This window comes from Argopecten irradians, chromosome 16 (genome assembly GCF_041381155.1).
Source record: "Argopecten irradians isolate NY chromosome 16, Ai_NY, whole genome shotgun sequence".
Taxonomy (NCBI): Eukaryota; Metazoa; Mollusca; class Bivalvia; order Pectinida; family Pectinidae; genus Argopecten; species Argopecten irradians.
Genome location: NC_091149.1, coordinates 34,305,656 through 34,329,882, shown reverse-complemented (window position 1 = coordinate 34,329,882; position 24,227 = coordinate 34,305,656). Strand labels below are relative to the sequence as shown.

At 36.4% G+C, this 24,227-nt stretch overlaps 1 protein-coding gene across 1 annotated transcript; it reads right to left on the bottom strand.

The window, feature by feature from the left end:
- Window positions 1-9,746: 9,746 nt before the first annotated feature.
- LOC138310493 (sodium-dependent glucose transporter 1-like) lies at window positions 9,747-22,715 on the bottom strand. The gene is made up of 4 exons (XM_069251734.1): window positions 22,581-22,715; window positions 15,736-15,930; window positions 13,698-13,980; window positions 9,747-11,028 (listed from the first exon to the last, which is right to left on the bottom strand). The coding sequence occupies exons 2-4, from the start codon at window positions 15,919-15,921 to the stop codon at window positions 9,968-9,970; spliced, it is 1,530 nt and encodes a 509-aa protein (XP_069107835.1). The 5' UTR covers window positions 15,922-15,930; window positions 22,581-22,715; the 3' UTR covers window positions 9,747-9,967.
- Between the last annotated feature and the right edge of the window lie 1,512 nt (window positions 22,716-24,227).

Here is a 24,227-nt window from a genome sequence, read left to right as displayed (position 1 = left end):
CAGTGACCTTTGACTCGCTGTCATAAAAAACCAACACGTGAACTTAATTTTAATTTGTTGAAAAAATTCTTCATAAGTCTGTCCTAAGTTACAATAATACAAACATCAACCCCCGCTTACTATTTTGATTTTAACTGCCGAAAACCGTGTTTTTTGTTCGAGCACTGGTCAGGGGAGTCTAGGGCCCATATATCTTACATATCTTAAATTACACATTACACAAAGATTTCCTTCCAATTCAATTTTTTTTCAGAAAATGGGAGATTACCTTATCTGATATCAGCTCATTTACTGAAGGAGATATTTGTTTGTTTGTTTGTTTGATTTATTAACGTCCTATTAACAGCTATGGTCATGTAAGGACGGCCTCCCATGTATGCGGTGTTTTGTGTGTATGTTGTGCGAGGTGCATGTTTTGGGAGACTGTGGTATGTTAGTGTTTATGTCTTCTTGTATAGTGGAACTGTTGCCCCTTTTTTTATAGTAGCTTATATCCACTGAAGCATGTATGCCGCCGAAGACACCAAGCAACACACCCCCACCCGGTCACATTATACTGACAACGGGCGAACCAGTCGTCCCACTCCCTGTAATGCTGAACGTCTAAAGCAGGAGCAGAAACTACCACTTATTAATTAGACTTTGGTGTGTCTCGGCCAGGGACAGAACCCGATAGCCTTCCACACAGGGGCGAAATATCAATGCACATTTGCCAACTCTTAAAATCATTTAAGGACCGTTTCCTCATAAGACAATATTTGAAACAAGCAAGTGATAGTATATGTAGTTCACCTATCAAACCAGTTGCAATTGACAAATCCAGGACCCATGTTTGAAGAAAACATGCATCTGTCGAAAACCAAACACAATGTCAAACCTCGGTACAATATGGATGCAAGGGCAGATGCTATCTTTCAAAGAAAGACGAGGTAAACCTACTGCTTCTCAGGCCTATTTTATGGGTTTGTTACGGGATTCAGCAAAGGCTGCAAGGATTTGGAAAAAGGCGTTGCCAATGTGTGAAAATATCAGAAAGAAAGCAAGAACATTTCTTTGAAACCATTGTACAAGCATGCCCTCAGCTGAGGGGATACAGGAGAGATATATTTAGGCGCTTAAATGCTGCCTTGAACAATCGTAGGAAATATTTTACGTGATATTCTAAATGGAAAGAGGAAACTTCATAAGACCCATAATGCTTCAGCTGCATGGTCAGAGCCTGCAATTAGCTCGGTAAAAGCCTCATCAAGCTCATCATCAGGACAGCATTCAAAGTTAACCGAGGGAGAAAATGTTCAAATTTTGTCCAAAAGAAATAAAATTATTGGTAAAGGCACATACCTAGGACAAAAATCAATCAATCAATCAATACTTAAAAAAATTATCATGTGGAGAAAAGACAGAATAAGTTGTACAGGGGGTAATCCATTGAAGAAAAGTCAGCAGGATATCAGGAGTAGTATGTGTGCCAAGCCGAAGGGAGATAATTCTAAAGCTTCAACTGAGTCATCTAAGTGTGCCAAGCCTAAGGGAGATAATTCGAAAGCTCCAACTGTGTCATCTAAGTGTGCCAAGCCTAAGGGAGATAATTCGAAAGCTTCAACTGTGTCATTTATGTTTGCCAAGCCTAAGGGAGATAATTCCAAAGCTTCAACTGTGTCATCTATGTGTGCCAAGCCTAAGGGAGATAATTCCAAAGCTTCAACTGTGTCATCTATGTTTGCCAAGCCTAAGGGAGATAATTCCAAAGCTTCAACTGTGTCATCTATGTGTGCCAAGCCTAAGGGAGATAATTCCAAAGCTTCAACTGTGTCATCTAAACCAAAAAACTCTGCTATTGCAAAACAAACTGTAAAACATACACGCACAGATCTAAAAAGGAAGAGTACAACTGATAATCCAGAATCTGCACGTGCATGTTTATATGAATGGGGGGTGGGGAGTTTTTTCTTGGTGCCCTCCTGATTTCAAATGGCTTAATGGTGATTAACTGTTGTAAACCCATAGCCAAAAATACAGGAGAGGCTGTAAAATTGACCTTTACCCAACAAAGCGTTTTATTGAACAATGCTGACCAGCAAAAGAACCCTGACCAGCGGTATCAGGTGACCATGTTGCAAAACAATGTTGACATTCGACGAGTGAATGGAAAAATAGAAGGCTGGATAGAAAACATTGAAACTGAAAAAATATTAAATTTTATCAAAATGTACCTAAGGAAGAAGGTACAGCGCGAGAGTTATTCTGAATCCAGCTCAGATTATAATTAGTTTAATCTGTGCACAAAGAACAAACTATAGTTACGGCCTTGCATATTATTCATGTGTAATCTTTTACTAATCGGCTGGTTATTAGTTTGTCCATATGTCCGCGTCTGCCAAATGCATGACTATTAAGTGATTATTTTTCATGGCTAATAATTCATTGATCATTTTTCAACTTGAGAATTCATTAATTTCTGAACTTTATTCTAATTGTGGTATAATTATATCTAGATCACCTATATATGTTTACGGACTTCCTTTGTGGTGATATGTATCAAGTGTGCAAATAACAACAAATTCATTTATTAGTACAAAATGTTTTTATTCAATATATAGTACAAATATGAAACAAAAAGTTTCTTAAAGCAACAACATATTGTCTCCATGAAGGAGATTTGTCAATATTATTTGCAATTTTATAGCGTTAAAGTTTAACTTAAAGGTCATTACCTTTTGTTAAATTCTCATTAAATCGTGTGCTTGTAATTACATAATAACTTTCAACAAATTTAATGATAAAAATAATGCTATTAAAATTTCAATATGTTTTTTCATTACAATTAATCATTTTAATGTTCTTAATCATGCACTGATTTCATTAATTTTAATGATTTTAATTATTGTTAAACTAGTGATGAAGACAATTAAAAGAAAATTAAAAATTAACAGTTTTTTTAATTAATTTTTAATTAACCTGGTCCGAAGGACCAAGGTGAGCTTATGCCATACCGTGGCGTCCGGCGTCCGTCGTCCGTCGTCCGTCGTCCGTCGTCCGTCGTCCGTCGTCCGTCCGTCCGTCCGTCAACAATCGACTTCTTCTCCATAACCGCTGGTCGGATTTCAACAAAATTTGACTGGTAGCATCCTTATGGGCTACTAACTGAAAATTGTACAAATGATGGGGCTGACCCCCCAGGGGCCTGAGGGGCGGGGCCAAAAGGGGTCAATTTGGCTATTTCCATATAAACGACTTCTTCTCTGAAACCAAGCATGGGATAGCACCCATAATGCAATGGTAGCATCCTTATAGGGTGGGGATTCAAAATTGTACAAATGATGGGGCTGACCCCCCAGGGGCCTGAGGGGCGGGGCCAAAAGGGGTCAATTTGGCTATTTCCATATAAACGACTTCTTCTCTGAAACCAAGCATGGGATAGCATCCATAATGCAATGGTAGCATCCTTATAGGGTGGGGATTAAAAATTGTACAAATGATGTGGCTGACCCCCCGGGGGCCTGAGGGGCGGGGTCAAAAGGGGTCAATTTGGCTATTTCCATATAAACGACTTCTTCTCTGAAACCAAGCATGGGATAGCACCCATAATGCAATGGTAGCATCCTTATAGGGTGGGGATTCAAAATTGTACAAATGATGGGGCTGACCCCCCGGGGCCTGAGGGGCGGGGTCAAATGGGGTCAATTTGGCTATTTCCATAAAAACGACTTCTTCTCTGAAACTAAGCATGAGATAGCACTCATAATGCCATGGTAGTATCGTTATAGGTTGGGGATTCAAAATTGTACAAATGATGGGGCTGACCCCCGGGGGGCCTGAGGGGCGGGGTCAAAAGGGGCCAATTTGGCTATTTCCATATAAACGACTTCTTCTCTGAAACTAAGCATGGTATAGCACCCATAATGCAATGGTAGCATCTTTATAGGGTGGGGATTCAAAATTGTGCAAATGATGGGGCTGACCCCCAGGGGGCCTGAGGGGCGGGGTCAAAAGTGGCCAATTTGGCTATTTCCATATAAACGACTTCTTCTCTGAAACTAAGCACGATATAGCACCCATATTACAATGGTAGTATCCTTATAGTGTGGGGATTCAAAATTGTGCAAATGATAGGGCTGACCCCCCGGGGGCCTGAGGGGCGGGGTCAAAAGTGGTCAATTTCCATATAAATGACTTTTTCTCTGCAACTTAACATGGGATTACGCTCATAATGCAATGGTTACATCCTTATAGGGTTTGGATTCAAAATTTTGCAAATGATGGGGCTGACCCCCCGGGGGCCTGAAGGGTGGGGTCAAAAGGGGTCAATTTAGCTATTTCCATATAAACGACTTCTTCTCTGCAACTAAGAATGGAAGAGCACTTATAGTGCAATGGTAGCATCCTTATAGGGTTGGGATTTGAAATTGTACAAATGATAGGGCTGACCCCCGGGCCTTAGACGGCAATAGATGCGAGGTCAAAAGGTCAATTAGGCTACTATTTTCATATAAATTACTTTGTCTCTGAACCTATGTATTGGATAGCATATTTGTATGGTATCAATAGCATCATTGTATGGTTGTGATTCAAAATTAAACTTTGGGAGTCAATTTTGCTTATTTTTCTAATTGTCAGAGTCTTGTGATAATTACTAACAAAAAACCAGGTGAGCGATACAGGCCCTCTGGGCCTCTTTTTTTAATTAATTTTTAATTAATTTAAAATATCATTAATTAAATCATTAAAACCTCATTAAGTTATTTTTCGTTGATATGATCTATTTAATAGCATTAAAGATGATCTTTTGTAAAAAGATTAAGAAAAAATTAATGTTCTTATTCATGCATGTTTTTCATGGAATTTTAAAGAGGTTTTAATGCAAGGAAATTAATGATATTTTCACGACAATTTAATAGCCATTCTATACAGTAGTGAATAGTGTGTTGCCAGCTGGGCTCGAACCTGCTTACCCTTTTGATGGTCATTACAGTTTGTTCAAACATAAAACGGCGTGAATTAAGTATATGAGAAAAAAATATGGACTCAAGATATATATTTTAAATCATCGTTACCAGGGAGTATACGTATATAAGTCCTTATCTTTACCGAGCTATTATGCGATAATCAACATATAATTAAACCGTTATCAAGTTACGATAAATATATGTTATATACAACGTTACGAACCACTGTCTGTAATCAAATGAGTCGGATTTATGAGTACTAATATTGGTAAGCACGCCAAAAACAAAAACAGAACTACACATGGATCGGTGATCTTATCAAGAAAGGTGACAAATTAATTATATTTACACAAATTTGGAGTTAGTGTGCTTAGACGCTTAATCTCATGATATATGAAGTGAGATGTCAGTTATTGGGAATTACAATGTATATTTTCACAACAGAAGTATCTACAGAAAATGAGTATGTATACTGAAACGATGTTGAATTGGTTTATAACAATATACATCATACATGTATTTTCATGCAAGACTACATGACGATCAGATTACTCATGAATCTCTAATAAGCCTACATTTGCATTAGCTAGCATTGAATTACAAAACTATTGATTAATATATATTAATACACAGTATGTTAATACAACAACATTTAACAGAGCAGATACAACGAAGTTATATTATATATTTACCAGAATAAAAGTACACGCTACATGTATGGTTGTTACATGTGCTTGTATGCATACTTGTGTGCAGTGTAGTGTTCAGAATAGACATTATCTAAAGCTTATTACAGGTACCTGTACATAAATAGATATTAGCTAAATCTAATCATCCCGAAACTAATATAAATTTAATGTATTAACCATATGTATACTGTACATGCATATAATTTCATAACATTTCATAAAACAGTTTCGGCACTGTAACTAATGATTCATATTAGGTATTCGTATAGTTAGAAGAAAAAAAAACAACATTTTAATACGTGAGAGAAGAGAATTATTGATTTAGGCTTACATTGAGTACGTGCATATGTAGTTTTGTATGCACACACTATGTACAATATGCTAATACAAAGTAGTTATATATGCTTGTAAAAGTTAACACGGTGTAGGGAGACGACTATCATCTTAGTGTTTATTAAAGCTATGTACTCGTAGAGCTTCTAAATTTGGCACGAGCACCTGTCAGGAGTTCCAGGAATCCAATCCATGGCAGTTCGTATTCCAGATTTACGTGGTAGTTGATCAGGATATGCGGATAACTTTTCCAAACTGGTGACTTGTCACTTTTCTCCACTTGTGTTGCGGATACGTTCATCTTTGGTCCAAGAAACGGAGATGATATTTTGTGATTTTAAGTATCTAGCCTTAGCATAAACTTGACTCCTAGCCTTGGTTAGCGCCTTATTGATATACAATTTGGGAGATTTTGGGGTGGAATACGTTGGGCTTGAATCGGTGTTTCCGGAATGGACCGAGTTTACTTGGGATTCTTCTTTATTGTTAAAAAGGGCGAATCTAGCATCATATACTGCTGCTCTAGTGCGATACGAGATGAAGCGAACAATAATATCCCTTGGATAGTTCCTAACATGAGGTCCGACACGGTTGGAACTACTTATGTCCTTCAGCGTAATCATTAGACCCCCTAAGTACTTGTTACATGCTTCAATTACGTGCTTCAAGCAGTTACGCAGAAAATACTGTTCAAGGTCGTCGATTTTATTCCCCAAAGAATTGATTTGATGATACATAGCTGTTATGCCTAGAGTGTTAAGCAGTGCGTCTTTAAACAGGGCATTGTCCATTAACTAGGTTACTACTTCCTTCACTAGCACAGGGTCTCGGAGCTCACTGATAGCCTGGACGCCTTTATTCATTTTACCCGTCAGTTCAATAGTCATTTTGAGATTTCAATGAAATGTATACAGTATATAATGATAGTTCTCAATGTATTATGTCGACAGTAGTCTGTGCGATCAGTTTAAAGTAACAAGAAGTTCAATGTACGGGTAGACAAAGGAAGTCGCGGGAAAAATGACAACTGCATGGATATGATGAAAATGTTACTTAACTTGCTTGTTTGAATAGGATAGCAACCCCGTATTATCCGTTATTCCATGCTGAATAGTAATTTTACCGCTGCCACTAATTGACGTCCATGTTGTTTGACCACCGGAAGTTGATTATAGATAGGGATCTAGAATGATCTATTTACAGAAAGTTCTATGTGTTTATTTGTTTACTGTTTTTAGTTTGATATTTCTAGAAGTAGAAGGTTCTCCAATATTCTTGAATTAGGGTTTAGCTATATATACTCCAGCTGCCCAAGGTTAATCAGAACTGTAATGAGACCTGTAATTAGACATATCAAGAATTGTACAGCGCCATATTAGATTCTATTGGGAGAGCTATCTTTATCTGTGGATTATTACAACACTTTGTGTGGATTTATTCATATTGCCTGGAACTTTACAAATTATCTGTGGACATTCATTTTCCTCGTGGATTTGCAATTATTGTTAATTTGTAACCTGGAAGGATCAAGGATTATACCAGGACATTCGCATACAGATAAGTAACACTTTAAATCATCGTACTACTCTTGCATTACCACCAATTACTTTAGATATTGTAAACCATCTATGTATGATATTGTATATATAATTAAATTGTGTTTTGAATTTAGCTGCTGGTTTCTCATTTCTGTTATTCTTGCTTGTAACACTCTATAGTGTTTTAATTGCGTTTTGAATCTCGTTTTTTTCTATAGGTCTGTCGATAGAATTGCTTTCCTCATTTGATAGCATATTTATATGTGTTCTGTTAAAACACTTGCACTCCCATCGTCAGGGACCCACAGGTGATCGCACTACACTACGCTACACTTATCACCCGTGGGCAAACTCCAGGTAAAATCGTCGTAGGTAATTTATATGCATGAAGAATTTGATTGGTTCCATTACATTTTTGCGAAGGGATTTCATCCAATTAGAGTAAGCGTTATGTACAGTATACGACAGCACAATAAGGATGGCCAACACTTACACCTGACGAATGTTTGGGTACGCAATACTGTGAGCGCAGGAGCGGTGTATACACGTGTGTGTATGGGCCAGGTAAACTATGAACAAAAGCGTTGTTAGATTCGTTCATAGCAGTATAGGACTTTATTAGGCATTTCTGTAATAATATTAAGCTTTATTAGGGCAGAAATTGCTCTTTTTATTTGAGTGTTTTATAGTCTTAATGATATGAGGTATAAGGTAATAATTAAGGCATAAACGTCATGGAGCCAACACCGCCTTGACCTACATAATGTAACCAAACAATAGCTGGTTAACACTCACCGTGGTCAACAACTCCATTCTACCTTTGGTGTCATACCTCCATGCTCACCATACTACCATGACCTATGTGGTCATATGAGAAAGTTTTCGAAGATAGAGATTTGTATGATTTGTCGTTTTTATTAAAGAAACCCACATGTTTTTATGCGCGCCGCCATTTTTTGTTTATCTTCAAGCAAACAAAAAAAACAGCCTTCATTCTGAAGGGTTCCGAACTATATATCACGTATTCTAACTGGCCAATTCTAGTATGTGAAATAGCATATTTTTACGAGGAATTTACGATGAGTTTGCCCACGGGTGTAAGTGTAGCGTAGTGTAGTGCAATCACCCGTGGGTCTCCAACGATGTTGCACTCCCTTCCTCCCATTCTTCTGAACTACAAAGGTTTTCATAAAAGGCTATTTGTTCGTCTAGTTGTTTTTGTTCCAGTTTTGTACTTACCAACCCTGCCTTTGATTCTGTACCATTGCTTGTTTTCATCATTTCTTTCTTCAAGGCTAAACAAATATTTACCAGATTTTACATTTTCATCATAGGATTTTACTCTGCATCTTTTTCGGACAGCGTCACTTTGATTTGTGTAATATTGCTTTATTTTTTTCGTAATTTCAATGATTTCATCCTTGTCCTCCAAACTTCTAGTTTTTTTCCACATTTTCTTCAATATATTTTATTTCCTTTTATTTGAAACATTCAGTGTTTTACTTACTTCAATACAGAGTTTCTTAATTTTCAACTTTGTTATATTCCACCACTCTAAGATATCATCATAAAGGTTTATCTCGTTTTTCCAAACTGTCCAGCAGGTGTTAAAAGCGAATGTTTGATTGTTTATTTCATATTTTCTGAAACCAGTATAAGATGATTTTTTGTTTTGCAAGCGTTGGTAACCAGCAGTAGTTCAAGCTCCGAGATGGGATTAAAATATAATAATTACTACACATAAATACAACAACGTGTATGTCGTAGAAAGTCAACGTAAACTGTAAGTGTCGCAGAAATCGAGCTGAGACTAACATCCAGGAATTCTGATGTCACGTTATTGTTAACTGACGTTTATTCGTGACGTTACAATGATTTCCCAGCCATTAGAAAACGCCCTAGGTTATGTTACACCAAAAACATTTGCAACAAAATATATGGGCGACGTTACCAGATATCCTGTGGATTATATGATAGAATGTGATGTTATTGATTTGATTTGTCCTTATTTTTGTTTTTTGTCGTAATTCTATTTTATTAGGTCTAACATAACAAATAAGGCACTCTGCTGTGTCAATTAACAAATATAAAGAAAATCCCGATCAGCAATACCTAAGTGAAAACAACATTTAAATATCATGCGTGATCGTCTAGTTAAACGTACTGTTAACGCAAAACTATGAGTAGCCGTTGATATCGTTGTATATCAATTCAGAAAAAAAAACAGTCCAAACACTAAATATGTCAGCAATAATGCTGTATTAGTACGTAAACCTTTGTAAAAGTATAAATATGTCTGCTACATTCTTATCAACATAGCTTATAAATCAAATCACTAACTCGTTATACGATCTAACAAATAGACAATAGAATGAACAGTTAATAATGTAAAGAAAAAATACAAAAATAAAAACATATATAATATTTCGCCTGTGCGTTGAAAGAGTAAATTAAAACATATTTAATCATCCGTTACAAAGCTGCAACTTTCCTTCTTCTGTTGTGTCCGAGTTCTCCCGAACCAAACCATAACAATGTAAGTAAGGAACATTAACACACACTCAATCAGGAGCACGTAACAAAACCACATGTAGTCATAGGACTCCATTAAATAGCTGAGAAGTGGCGGGTTGATGAAGGGACCGACATATGAGACTACAAATATCAGTGTGGATACCGTACCCAGTACGGGTGCTATAGCTTTGTTAGTCCAGGAAATGGCTGTCGGGAAAAGTATAGAGACGGCTAAGCCTGCAGCACCCGTACACACCCACACTCCGGGGGTAGATACATAGTAGGCACATACCAGAAACACTATAAACGATATAATAGTCATTAACATACAGACTCCCAATATCTGTAGAGATTTGAAAAACTTAACAACAACAATCCCGGAAAGTCTGCCGATCATAAACAATAAATAAAATATGGACACGGAGAGTACACTGTTTAATTTAGACCATTCCATGTGTCGGAGACAAAAGACGGTGAGAAAGTTTCCCATTCCTAACTCCACGGCCGTGTATAATCCACTAAACACACACGTGTTTAGGATAGCTAGGTTTCTGAATATTCGGTTGTTTGTAGCTGTTGGAATCTCAGCGTCGCAGGCCTCGTTAGACTTGGTATCTGATTGTACGACTTCATCGTCCTCATCGGATTCTAGCGCTGTTTTACAGAAATAGATAAAAGGGAAGCCAGCCAAACAGACTAAAGTAGCTGCAATAAAGTAGGCAATGTACAAAATGGACTCTTCTGAAGACCGTTCCCCGTAATTTACGCTTGCATTGAAACTAGTCCTATTTCCCAGTTCGTATGCTGTACTTGACTCTGCGTCAGAGGAATTCCAATATACGGAGCTATTTGCTATCTTTTCTGTTAGTCTACTTTCCGTTGATTTGCTGAGGAAAGGAGCGACGGCTAAGGGAGATAATATACCGCCAATGGAGACAAGGAACTGGTAGGCCTGGTAAAACACGAGACTTTGACGACCCCACACCGCAAATGACGCAGCTGTTGAACCTGAAATACGGAAAAAAAGTACAGTTAACGAACAAACCCTCTGTTGTGATATCTATTACAGACTGGATCCAATGTTCGATGTGTAGTGTTTTTCAAGACAGCATACATTACTTTATTGTAAATGTTTACTACCTTATACTAGAATTGTCCCTCTGTTAAAAAGAAAGGGCTTGTAAGCTTGAATTGTATTGTAGCGCGTTGATGATTGCTAATGCTTAGTTATGAAGCAAAATGAGATCGTGACCATATAGTGTTTTGTTTTAACCATGACTCAAAATTCGATATTTCGCAGAAAGTCACCACAAAGACGTTCTCGACAAAAAAACTTAGATTTACATCTCTTGTGCATAAAAAATAGGATTATAGTATTATTTTATTCCTTTAGTCCTAGCGTTTAGTTTGTTCTCTGAAATCGACCTTTCTTTTTTTCCTATAGCCTTAGTGTTTGTACTCTGAAATCTACTTTTGTTTTGTTCCTTTAGCCTTAGTGTTTGAACTCTTAAACCTACTTGTCTTTTGTTTCTTAGCCTTAGTCGTTGCTTTCTGAAATCAAATTTCCTTTTATTCCTTTAGCCTTAGTCTTTGTTCTCTGAAATCTGAATTGATTTTGTTTCTTTAGCCTCAGTCTTTGTTCTGTGAAATTTAATTTTCTTTTATTCCTTAACCCTTGATCATTGTTCTCTGAAATCTACTTTTCTTTTATTCCCTTAGCCTTAGTCTATGTTCTCTGAATTCTAATTTTCTTTTATTACTCTAGCCTTAGACTTTGTTTTCGGAAATCTATGTTTTCGGAAATCTATTTTTTATTCCTTTTGCCTTTGTCTTTGTTCTCTGCATTCTAATTCTCTTTTATTCCTTTAGCCTTAGTCTTTGTTCTCTAAAATATAATTGTCTTTTGTTCCTTTAGCCTTAGACTTTGTTCTCTGAAATCTAAACATCTTCTATTACTTTAGCATTAGTCTTTGTTCTCTGAAATCTAAATTTCTTTTGTTTCTTTAGCCTTAGTCTTTGTTTTCTGAAATAACAAGTATCATGGGACTTAGACACGGCAATATCAAACATAATCTAAACTTATGGACAGAACAAAAAAAGTGCATACTGTCTGAATGAAAAGGTTGCGTTCGAAAGTCTCCTACCTGCGCCCATTGCTATAATGAGGAAATAGTTCCTTTCGACAGTCGTCTCATACCTACGTCCATTTCTATAATGAGGAAATGGTTCCGTTCGGTAGTCGTCTTATACCTACGTCCAAGGTTATAATATAGAAATGGTTCCATTCGATAGTCTCCCAATGCCTAAGTCCATTGTTTTATTGTGAAAAATGTTCCATTCGATAGACGTCTTATACCTACGCCCATTGCTATAATGTGAAACGGTTCCGTCCGATAGTTCTTCTTATACCTACGTCCATTGCTATTATGTGGGAATGGCCCCGTTCGATAGTCGTCCCATACATACGTCCATTGCTATGTTGTGGAAATGGTTCCGTTCGATAGTCGTCCCTTACCTACGTCCAATGCTATAACGTGGAAATGGTTCCGTTCGATAGTCGTCTAACACCTACGTTCATTGATATTATATGGGGAATTTTCCATTCAATAGTCGTTCTATACCTACGTCGATTGCTATAATGTGGAAATGGTTCCGTTCGGTAGTCGTCTCATACCTACGTCCAAGGTTATAATATAGAAATGGTTCCTTCGATAGTCTCCCATGCCTACGTCCATTGTTTTTTGTGGAAATGGTTTCCGTTCGATAGTGTTCATTACTCACGTGTTATAATGTGAAAAATGTTCCATTCGATAGTCGTCTCTCCTACGTCCATTTCTATAATGTGGAAATGGTTCCGTTCGGTAGTCGTTTCACACCTACGTCCAATGTTATTATAAAGAAATGGTTCCATTCGATAGTCTCCTATGTCTATGTCCATTGTTTGGTTGTGGAGACGGTTCCGTTCGGTATACGTCTTGTATATACCTAAGTCCATTACTATAATGTTGAAATGGTTCCGTCCGATAGCCGTCTTATACCTACGTCCATTGCTATAATGTGGAAATGACCCTGTTCGATAGTCGTCCCATACCTACGTCCATTGCTTTGTTGTGGAAATTTTTCCGTTCGATAGTCGTCCCTCACCGACGTCCAATGCTATAACATGGAATGGTTCCGTTCGATAGTCGTCTCACACCTACCTCCATTGATATAATATGGAAAATGCTCCATTCGATAGTCTCCCCATACCTACGTCCATTGCTATAATGTGGAAATGGTTCCTTTCGATAATCGTTCCATACCTACGTCAATTGCTATAATGTGGGAATAGTTCCTTTCGATAGTCGTCTCATACCTACGTCCATTTCTATAATGTGGAAATGGTTCCGTTCGGTAGTCGTCTCATGCCTACGTCCAATGTTATGATAAATAAATGGTTCCATTCGATAGTCTCCTATGTCTAAGTCCATTGTTTGGTTGTGGAAATGGTTCCGTTCGGTAGACGTCTTATACCTAAGTCCATTGCTATAATGTGGAAACGGTTCCGTTCGATAGTCGTCTTATACATACATACATTACTATAATGTGGAAATGATCCCGTTCGATAGTCGTAGCATATCTACGTCAATTGCCAAAATGTGGAAATAGTTGCGTTCGATAGTGAAAACATCTCTTACCTACATCCATTGCTGCAGCGAACGCGCCGTGCAGGAGGTATGCCGCGGTCATCAACTCGAACATGCTACACCACGGAATCACAGCAACAGTGATACCATTAGCTATACAAACTGAAGCCAGGAACAACTGCTTGTTACATCTGTCGTACAGTATACCGGACAGCGATCCCACAATCCTCCCTACATAGAATGACGTAATAAATGCTGAGCCTCGTTCTAGATCAGTTCTGGTTATCTGCAGAATGTCTGGTAATGACGGACCCACTTGACCTTTGACCCATCCCTTGAACAAAATAACAAAATAGGAATATTGATATTTATTTGAATCAATCACGCAAAGCAGCTAATACAAAGGATGTGTCATTTTCTAAAACGGTTTGGGGCGTAAACAAGGCCCTGACCAGTCAATGAAAAGACTAGTTTACTGATAATAAACGATACTATTAAAATGAATAAGGTTTCGCACTTCCGCGTACGATAATTTTTAAGTACAACTGGCAATGATGTTCCATGATAATTTAAAGGCCATGAGAAACTTCAATGGACTAGGGGGCCTCTTAAATAACAAAAAGATCCAAAATCGTAATCAGCGTTCGTATCGTACGTACAAGACGCGACACCAGTAATGTACCTGTCAGTAAACTATCGTCTCAAACTCTTACTGATCATTTGATAATGTGATTACATTTAACGGCACGCTGACAACCAGGGCGGTTTGTTTACATTTAACGGTCAGTCGAGAGCTAAGGCCATTTAAACCAAACTTGATATCAAAGGACAACAATAATATAACATTTAAGACATACAACGGTAAAAAGGGCAAACAGTGTGTTTCAATTAGCGTTATAAATGTTGTCACTTGTATAATATCTAGTTAAAATTAAATAACAATCATGATAAAACGAAAAAGAGATAGAAAGATGATAGCAAAATCAGAATCTTGCGGTCTACGTTTTTTAGATACGTGATAATAGCATGGAGTCTCATGACATGAAATATACAGATGCTAAAACAGGATTTCGCACAGCCGGTTACCTTTATTTTTTTGAGTTACAGGTAAGCTTAAAACCCAAATACAACTGACTGTGAGCCGGACATACCACATGTATGAGTAAAACCCAAATACAACTGACTGTGAGCCGGTCATACCACAGGTAAGAGTAAAACTAAATACAACTGACTGTGAGCCGGTCATACCACAGGTAAGAGTAAAACCCAAATACAACTGACTGTGAGCCAAAGTTACACGTATAATTAAAACCCAAATACAACTGACTGTGAGCCGGTCATACCACAGGTAAGAGTAAAACCCAAATACAACTAACCGCGAGCCGGTCATACCACAGGTTAGAGTAAAATCCAAATGCAACTGACTGTGATTCAAAGTTACACGTATGATTAAAACCCAAAAAGAACTGTGTGAGCCAAAGTCATACGTATGATTAAAACCCAAATACAACTGACTGTGAGCAAAAGTTACACGTATGATTAAAACCCAAATACAACTGACTATGAGCAAAAGTTACACGTATGATAAATCCCTAATACAACTGACTGTGAGCCGGTCATACCACATGTATTAGTAAAACCCAAATACAACTGACTGTGAGCCAAATATACACGTATGATTAAAACCCAAATACAACCGATTGTGAGCAAAGTAGCACGAATGATTAAAACCAAAATCCAACTGACTTTGAACTGGTCATACCACACGTATGATTAAAACCCAAATACAACTGACTGTGAGCCAATGTTACATGTATGATTAAAACCCAGATAAATGTGACTGTGTAGCCGAAAAAAAGCATCTTTTTTCCCCAAAATACTGGAACTATCATCATTCTTTTAGTTTTATTATAGCTATATTTATATTTCTACATCGCTTAAATGTAATGTATGTTATTTGTGCTAAGATAGGCTAAGGGTTTTCTTTCCTAGGTTATTTTTAGGATTGTTATCCTAAAATGATATTATGACAATAAAAGAAGCCCATTACTATAAAAACGTTCAGAAATTCAAATGATTGATAACTTACCAATGTAAAAGCGAGATATCCAAGGCATACACTTAGTTGGATTTTCTTCCGATATGACGAGTTGTGATTATATCTGTATAAATGCCCACCTCTGTATTCAGCCTCTTTAAACTCAGCCTTTGTGTCATCACCCAACAATGATACTCCATTTTCATTTTGCGTTTCACATTTTTCTCTTTCCATCATGCATGTACTCTGTAATAATATATAGAATATATGAGTTACTTAAAAATATGTACTGAAATGTTTCAATGCATTATTTATCTACCAATTAAAGGATTGTTAGATTTTGCATTTATTGGAGACATAAATGCAATCTGGGTGGCAGATACTTAGAATAGCGCCCGTTAGGGATAAAAAATAGTCCCTATAAAATTGAAAAGATAACAAAATTTCAATGTTTTTCAATAGCTTTCAGTTTACTTTCAATAATCCAGACAATTAAAAGATTCGTTTCATAAGTTTCATAACCAAAATTTTCCATTCAACTATAATGCTTATAGTTCTGTGCCTGCAATGGTTGTTCATCCTACTCTCAAAATTGAAGTAATAGAAGAAATGTAGCTGTCTGCTTTTTCCTATTTATTATCATCATAACCTATCATTTCTGATGTTACCCAGAATGACTGAGAAAGATACTCTGGTGAGTTTCATACAAATGTTCATATGAGCGACTGAAATTACATTGTACGTTGTCTTCGTCAGCACCGTAGTTCTATCGTAATGCCATCGCACTAGGATAAGAGGTCATACGAGGGCTTCACGTAGTCTTGTTTCCTTCTAAAGACCATCGGATTACTTCGTATTGCCTTTGCCTTCGTATTGCATTCGTGATTATAAATGTGCCTATGGCCGCCGATGATTACACGATGGTAAGACAAAGAAGACACGAATTGTCAAGATGTCCCCGCGATTGCCTTACGAAGAGCAACACGAAAATAACTCTTCGTATGGTGTTCGTGCATTTTTTGGCATGCCAAAGATTTTGGCGTCACTCACGAAATTACTTTTGAAGCACGAGAAAGTTCCTCGACGATCTTACAATGGTTAAAGAAGGCCAGCATTAAGGTTGTAACATCTCACTACTACTGATAATATCTGAATCTGCTCTGACATAGCCCTGAACGATAGACAGATGATAGCTTGCAGATGGTCGTCATAAGATAAAGCTACGATTTCGTCACATATTAATCGTATAGTGTTGAAAACATCCAGCGGTGAAAAATCAATAACATTCGCAATTCAACAATATCCAACATTTCTAGCATACTAATTGAATATCCATTTACCATGTTTGTAAACACATTTCATTGGCTCACATCGCCGACACGCTCATTTTACCAGACATGGAATGACCTGCGTGTGGGTTTGTCTTGGACGTTACCACTTATAGTTGAGGGGGTGTTATAATCGACAGGTTTGTGAATTGAAAATTGATCAAAGTTGTCAGAACAGTACATTTTATATGGATAATATCCAAAAATATGTCATATCATCAGCCTGAAGATGTCCGGTGTGATCCACATTGGGGCTTTGTGGAATTCATACCCTGCCGGGAACAATGAAAATATGCATGTGCAATTATTCGTTCCGATAAATCACCTCTATGTCAATAGCAAACAGAAATTTACAGCGATATAAATAATCGTTTTTGTTTTCATTTTAACACATTATTATTAGAAGTTTTCTAAAACACTTACCGCTAATATTAGTGTTGAACACAATGATACATAATGCTTTATGGGGTAATACTAACGTATACTTGTTTATAATTAACATTTTACGGCCGACATATACAGTATCACGTCATGTTGTTCTATACATGTAAATATTGGTATAATGTAATGCCGAACGTAAAATTGTTAAGTTTCTCACACCATTATAAATCTAACACTATTCTATATCTTTGATATTCGTAAGGTACCGTACACCTGTACATCAGTTCAAGTAAGGTCCAAATACCGTATAGACCACTTAAAATAGTGCATGCAAGTATCACAATTAGAAACAATTAGAATTGGCATACCCCCCCCCTTTGTTTTTACTTATCATTAGTAGTATAGTATTAATTATAAATATACTTGACAGGTTTAAATCAATTTGCCATATTCTCTCCGCAATTAGAAGAAACAATAGGCCATGGGCGAGGAGGGTCCCACATGCACTCCCCCAAGCCTCCGAACCAATATTTTTCTGAACTCTTATGACCCACTGATCACAAATCAAAATGTTAACATTGCATAAGTTGGGATGAACTTCCGGTTATTAAGTCATCAAGATGGCCGCCATCTCGAATTCCACTAAAAATTGAAAAATAGTCATAACATTAACATTTTTAGAAAAACAAATACATATCAGGACCAAAAAATTCAATATATGTAGTGATTTATACGCAGAAAATGAAAAACTCTGATTTTAAGCTCAAAAATGGTGATTTTTTAGCAAAATTTTCATATTTGGCTTGACGCAGCAAAAATGTTTCACAACAGTAAACTATTATTTCTAATAAGTTTTTTGACCACTTATCAATCAGTGTAATAAAGAACAGCAACAACAAAACCCAATGTTAACATTGTATAATTGTCGATTATGACGTCATTAAGATGGCCACCATCTCGAATTTCACTAAAAAACGAAGAATAGTCATAACAATGATATTTTTTCAACTAAAGTAGACAAATGAGGTATCAAAATGACCACAATAGAACGACAAATACATATCAGGACAAAATATATGTAGTGATTTGTACCCAAGAAATGAAAAAAATAAAATTTTAAGCTCAAAAATGGTGATTTTTCAGCAAATTTTTTACACTTGGCTTGACGCAGCAAAAATGTTTCCCAACAACACATTATTATTCATAATAAATTATTTAAACTCCTATCGATCAGTAAAAACAACAACAACAACAACAAAAATATATTGAAATGCAAAAAAGAATTATTGTTATACCCTCAATTTTGTAGATTGGAAGCCTCTCAAAAATAATTTTTACAGCACAACACCTACTGATAGCGTAACAAATGTAACCTAAGGTAAGCCTGTGTTTCCGTTGATAGCTTTAACAGTTTCCAAAACGTTTTTGTCTTTGAAAATGAGCAGATTCATTGTTTATTTCCTACGCATAGCATAAGCAAAATGTCAGATGGTTACTACAATGTCACATTTGTCTTTCACTGGTTCTCAATGATAATCATTATCATTGTGCGTGTTTTTTCGCCTCACTGCACTATCCACTGAAGAGACTCGGCATATCTGGTAGCGGGAACATGCAGTCCGAATCAAAGTAATCGAGATATCAATATCCAATTCATCGGAAGTCAGAGCGTCGTCTTCGATTTCGATGAGCTGATCTGTCACTACATTACCAGTGTTGTTCTAGCCTGTTATCTTTTATGACCCATCCATGGCCAGAGTTCGTATCAGGAACAACAGGTTCAGGGATGTGGGATCTCTTTCAGATTCTAAGATATCGTACGTATATGCTGTTTCAGACTTCTCCGACATAATGGAAATTACACCAGATCCACATTCTTCCAATGGTGGAATTGGTTCTCCTTAGTACATAGCTCCATAATTCGTATGAAGTACTATTCATCAATCTTGTGGACCCTCGTGCAACTATAAATGGTACAGGTGATATCATCGAGGTCATTAATGAGGCCATAAATATTAAATGCTTTTCATTGGTCTGACTCTTCCCACTCCCTTGAAGGTGATGGTTGTGTCACATCTGGTGTATGCGTAAAGAGACATTGAAGTAAAAAGTTCTCTACAGTGCTTTCCAGACTTGACAAAGAGAGAAACTTCACTGCAGACCTCATTTATGACCTCAAAGAATCCACCTGTGCCACCTATGGTCACTGAGGATCACAAGAATGAGGAATTGTGCTTCATACGAATTTAGGAGAACCAACTCAACCCTCCGTAGAATGTGGATCTGGTGTATTTTCCATCATGCCGGGGAAGTCTGGAACATCATATACGATATGCGAAATTAGGTGAAACTAGGTTGGAAACAGGAAGAGCTCCCACATCCCTGAATCCGATGTTTCTGATGTTAACTTTGACCATGGACGGTTGAAAAGTTAGAACCACGATGGTAACCGGTAATGTAATGTCATCAGGTCATCGAGGTCGAAGACGACACTCTGGCGAGAACGCACGCACAACGAAAATGATTATCATTAGAAATATGTGACACTGTAGTAACCATCTTATATTTCCTTACGCTATACACAACAGACACTAAAGACACAACACGTTTCGAAAAGTGTCATGGTATTTACGGAATTTTAATTTGATACCCTATAGCTTTTAGTTGGCGTTTTGCTGTAATAATTCAGTTTGAGAGGCTACTAGTCTACAATATTTCGAACATGAAAATGGATTATTTTGAAGTCCCACTTAGATATTCAGACAACTTTAAATTCAAATTTGCTAAGGTCGTCAATAGTCAATGTAATATATTCAGGAAATTCCATGACACCAGGAAACTGTAATGTCAGCGGTTTGGAAAAAACAATCATATGTCGCATCCGGTGATGTTTTGTAAACCAAATGATGGTATAAGAACAATTCTCTTTTGCATTTCTATATATTTTTGTTGTCGTTGTTGTTGTTTTAACCGATTGATAAGAGGTCATATAACTAATTACGAATAATAATTTGTTGTTGGGAATCAATTTTGCTGCGTCAAGCGAAATATGAAAAAAAATGCTGAAAAATTGCCATTTTTGAGCTTAAAATCGTATTTTTTCATTTTCTGCGTTCAAATCACTACATATATTGGATTATTTGGTCCTGACATGTATTTGGTGTTCTATTGTGGTCATTTGGATACCTCATTTGTCTACTTCAGTTGAAAAATGTCAATGTTATGACTATTTTTCATTTTTCAGCGAAATTCGAGATGGTGGCCATCTTGATGACGTCATAACCGAAATTTATACAATGTTAACATTGGTTTTTGTTGTTTTTGTTGCTTAAACTGATTGATAAGTGGTCAAAAAACTTATTAGAAATAATAGTTTGTTGTTGGGAAACATTTTTGCTGCGTCAAGCCAAATAAGAAAAATTTGCTGAAAAATCACCATTTATGAGCTTAAAATCACCTAAATCAGAGTTTTTCATTTCCTGCGTAGAAATCACTACATATATTGGATTATTTGGTCCTGATATGTATTTGTTGTTCTATTGTGGTCATTTTGAAACCTCATTTATCTACTTCAGTTGAAAAATGTCAATGTTATAACTATTTTTTTTAACTTTTAGTGCAATTCGAGATGGCGGCCATCTTGATGACGTCATAACCGGAAGTTCATCCCAACTTATGCAATGTTAACATTTTGATTTGTGATCAGTGGGTCATAAGGGTTTAGAAAAATATTGGTTCGGAGGTTTGGGGGGAGTGCATGTGGGACCCTCTTAGCCCATGGCCTACAAGTTCGTTAAAAACAGCATAATAATAGGAATTTATTAAATATATTGCATATGATATATGCTTTAATATAAACATCCGTTTTCTCTTTGCTTTAAAACCTTCCAAACCGGAATGTCGTATACACTTGAACAAACGCAGTGGTTGCCACGCAAGAATACATTGTGTGAATGCGCATCCGATTTGGCTTATTGTATCTGTATTGAAAATAAATTCAATATAATGAATGTAATGTGAACCTTGATTTAAATATCTGAAAATAAAATATTCATGAACCATTGTATAAATGGCATGAAAAGATCAAGTTATTTTAGAACTATATTTTGTGTACATTGAACGTGATAACCATTTTCGCCAAATTGAAGCCAGCTGTTCCGTTATTTCATCAACTGACCGTCTGGTACAACAATAATATAACGTTAAAAAAACAAATGTTTATTTTATCAGGATAGTAAATCTAAATGAAATGGTTTGTCGAAATGTAAATATACAGGATATTTATTCATTTCTGTTAGTTACTGGTGTGTAAACTGCATTAAATGTACAGCTATTTTAAGATGACGCGCTAGCGTCGATGAAATATAGGTGTACGTACAAAAATGTAATCGACACACAAGTAAAAAATATTAAAATAAAATAATTCCTTAGAAAACCTTTTTCCTTTCTCAAATCCTATTTCTAGTCACGTGTGATATATTCTCCTGAATCTAGTAACTTTGTAAAATCCAATGTCTAGTCATATATGGTATATTCTCCTGAAACTAGTATCTATGTCAAATCCAATATCTAGTCATATATGGTATATTCTCCTGAAACTAGTACCTATGTCCAAATCGATCACTATGAATCTCTACATCTTGACTCTTTCTTAATAAAACGGAAGACAGCTCGAAGGAAAAACTCTGAACTAATCACAAGCCTGCAAAAATTTCATTTGAAGACTACAGAAAGAGCCACGCCCAACTTCAATGCCACACAGTCAACCACAGTGTACCGTTATACGACTCATTTGATGTACATCAAAGGACTAAAATACCATGCTCTCTACTGTTGCCTCCAGTTTTACTTTGATATAGTCCAGGGGTGTAGAGATCGTTAGTGGTCGGCACCCCTGGAGTATCGAGGATGATATGTTTACATGACAATATTTGTATAAATCAGTGTACATTATATCCGTGTTCCGGTATGTTATAACAACTTGCACATTTTTAAAAAGCGTGTATCACGCGATCCTATGTTAAGCACGCAGTGTTATAAGTATGCTTGTGTGCTACGTATGTGTGGCTGAAAGCAAAAACACATATTAAAAAGTATTAGATATTAGTTAACGTCTAGGTTAACGTTATGTATATATATATACCCTCTCTTCCACAGTATAAATAGAAAGGATTTAAGGTACCATACCTGCTAGGTGTAGGACCCTATCGTCTGCAGCACACTATATTGTGTGACACAGGTGTCCAATCCGTGAAACCATATACTTGCCTGTGTGTCTGACCTATTAAACCGGTAGGGCGTATCCATGCGTTCAAGCTGTACTCCACTGATATAATATACAGACACGCTGTAAGAAAACGTGTGTATTGATCGAATGGGATCACCGTCATGGAAAACAGACGTTTTAGTGTGTTACCGACTTTTAAATGACATATAAAATAGATCATAAAACTGAAAACATGTCGAGATATTGGGAATATACTAAAAAAAGAAAACGAAGATGCAATCAATAGTGAAAAGCGATGAATTTGCTCAAAGTGACAAAACCACACTATGATAACAGAGTGAACAATTGCATTGCAGTCAGAATTTCATCCATTTAAATGTCAACATATACAGCAAAGCTAAATAAGGCAGTCTCCAGTAGATAAACTATTAGGCGGATCGCTCTAATATACATGTAGGACTGTACAAAATGTTTCACTTGGGAGCACACGTAGCAAGATGGCTATCTGCACATGTCTGTCAGCTTGGTCGAAAACCACATTTTCTTGAACGGTTTTATTGTTAATATAATTTATTAACAAATCATCCCACAAAACGTCTATTTTAGATATGAGTCGGGAGTGGAAATCATGTGTACACACTGTATTACTATTAAGGTAAAAGGTCCCTTTTTAGAGTGTGTTTTCTAGTTAGAATTACAAGTTAAAAAGAAATTAAAACATACATTCTATATACCAAAATGTTCAGTTGGAAACAGACTAGCCTTGGGAATAAACTCTGAAATGCAATTAGTACATCAAAAGTGTTGAAAGGACCTCTTTCACGAACAATGGGAATTTGCCCACGAACCAATTTTATTAAAACCAAATGTTACATGTAGCAACATTAATGCAAACCCTTGAAATACGTTTAATAAATTCAAAAGGTCCCAGTGGCCTGTGCTGTGACCAAATTAAAGTTGCCCACTAGAGGTGTATGACAGGGTTCCCTTTTTGTTCCAAAACGGTATCAAAATAATGTTTTATGTCATCAAACTGTATTATTTTTTGAAGAGTAAAAATGATTACATATTATATCACAAATATGTAGGCAAAATATAACAGATAAAATTTTGCCTACATTTTAAGCAGAAGATGTCGAAATTTTGGGTGTTATTTTAGGCCATGTCAATTATCAACAATGGTAATTCACCCACTTCCAGTTTGAGTGCACCAAAAATATTTTTTAAAACAGTTCGCTCATTACCTAAATTGTGGACCGGTAAGTTTGTCATATAAAGGTCTTAGTGAGGTAAGGTCTATTTTTTAGCAATATTACACCATGGTTGCACCACGGCCCTTTTCAATCATAAAATTGAGAAAACAAAGACAGTTATTTCCTAATACTATTTAATACTCATTAGTTACCTCAAATGTAAAGTAATGCATGATTGTATAACCTATATATTGTAGAATAATTAAAATATTGAATCACAATAACAAAGTATTTCGGAATTTTAGTGCATTATCATTTACTTGTCAAGCTAGATGATGATTGTAACTGCATTCTCAGAAATCAGAAATGTTTTCTTTTCATTTACAGCTGAAAGGCATATAAAGTAAAATAGAA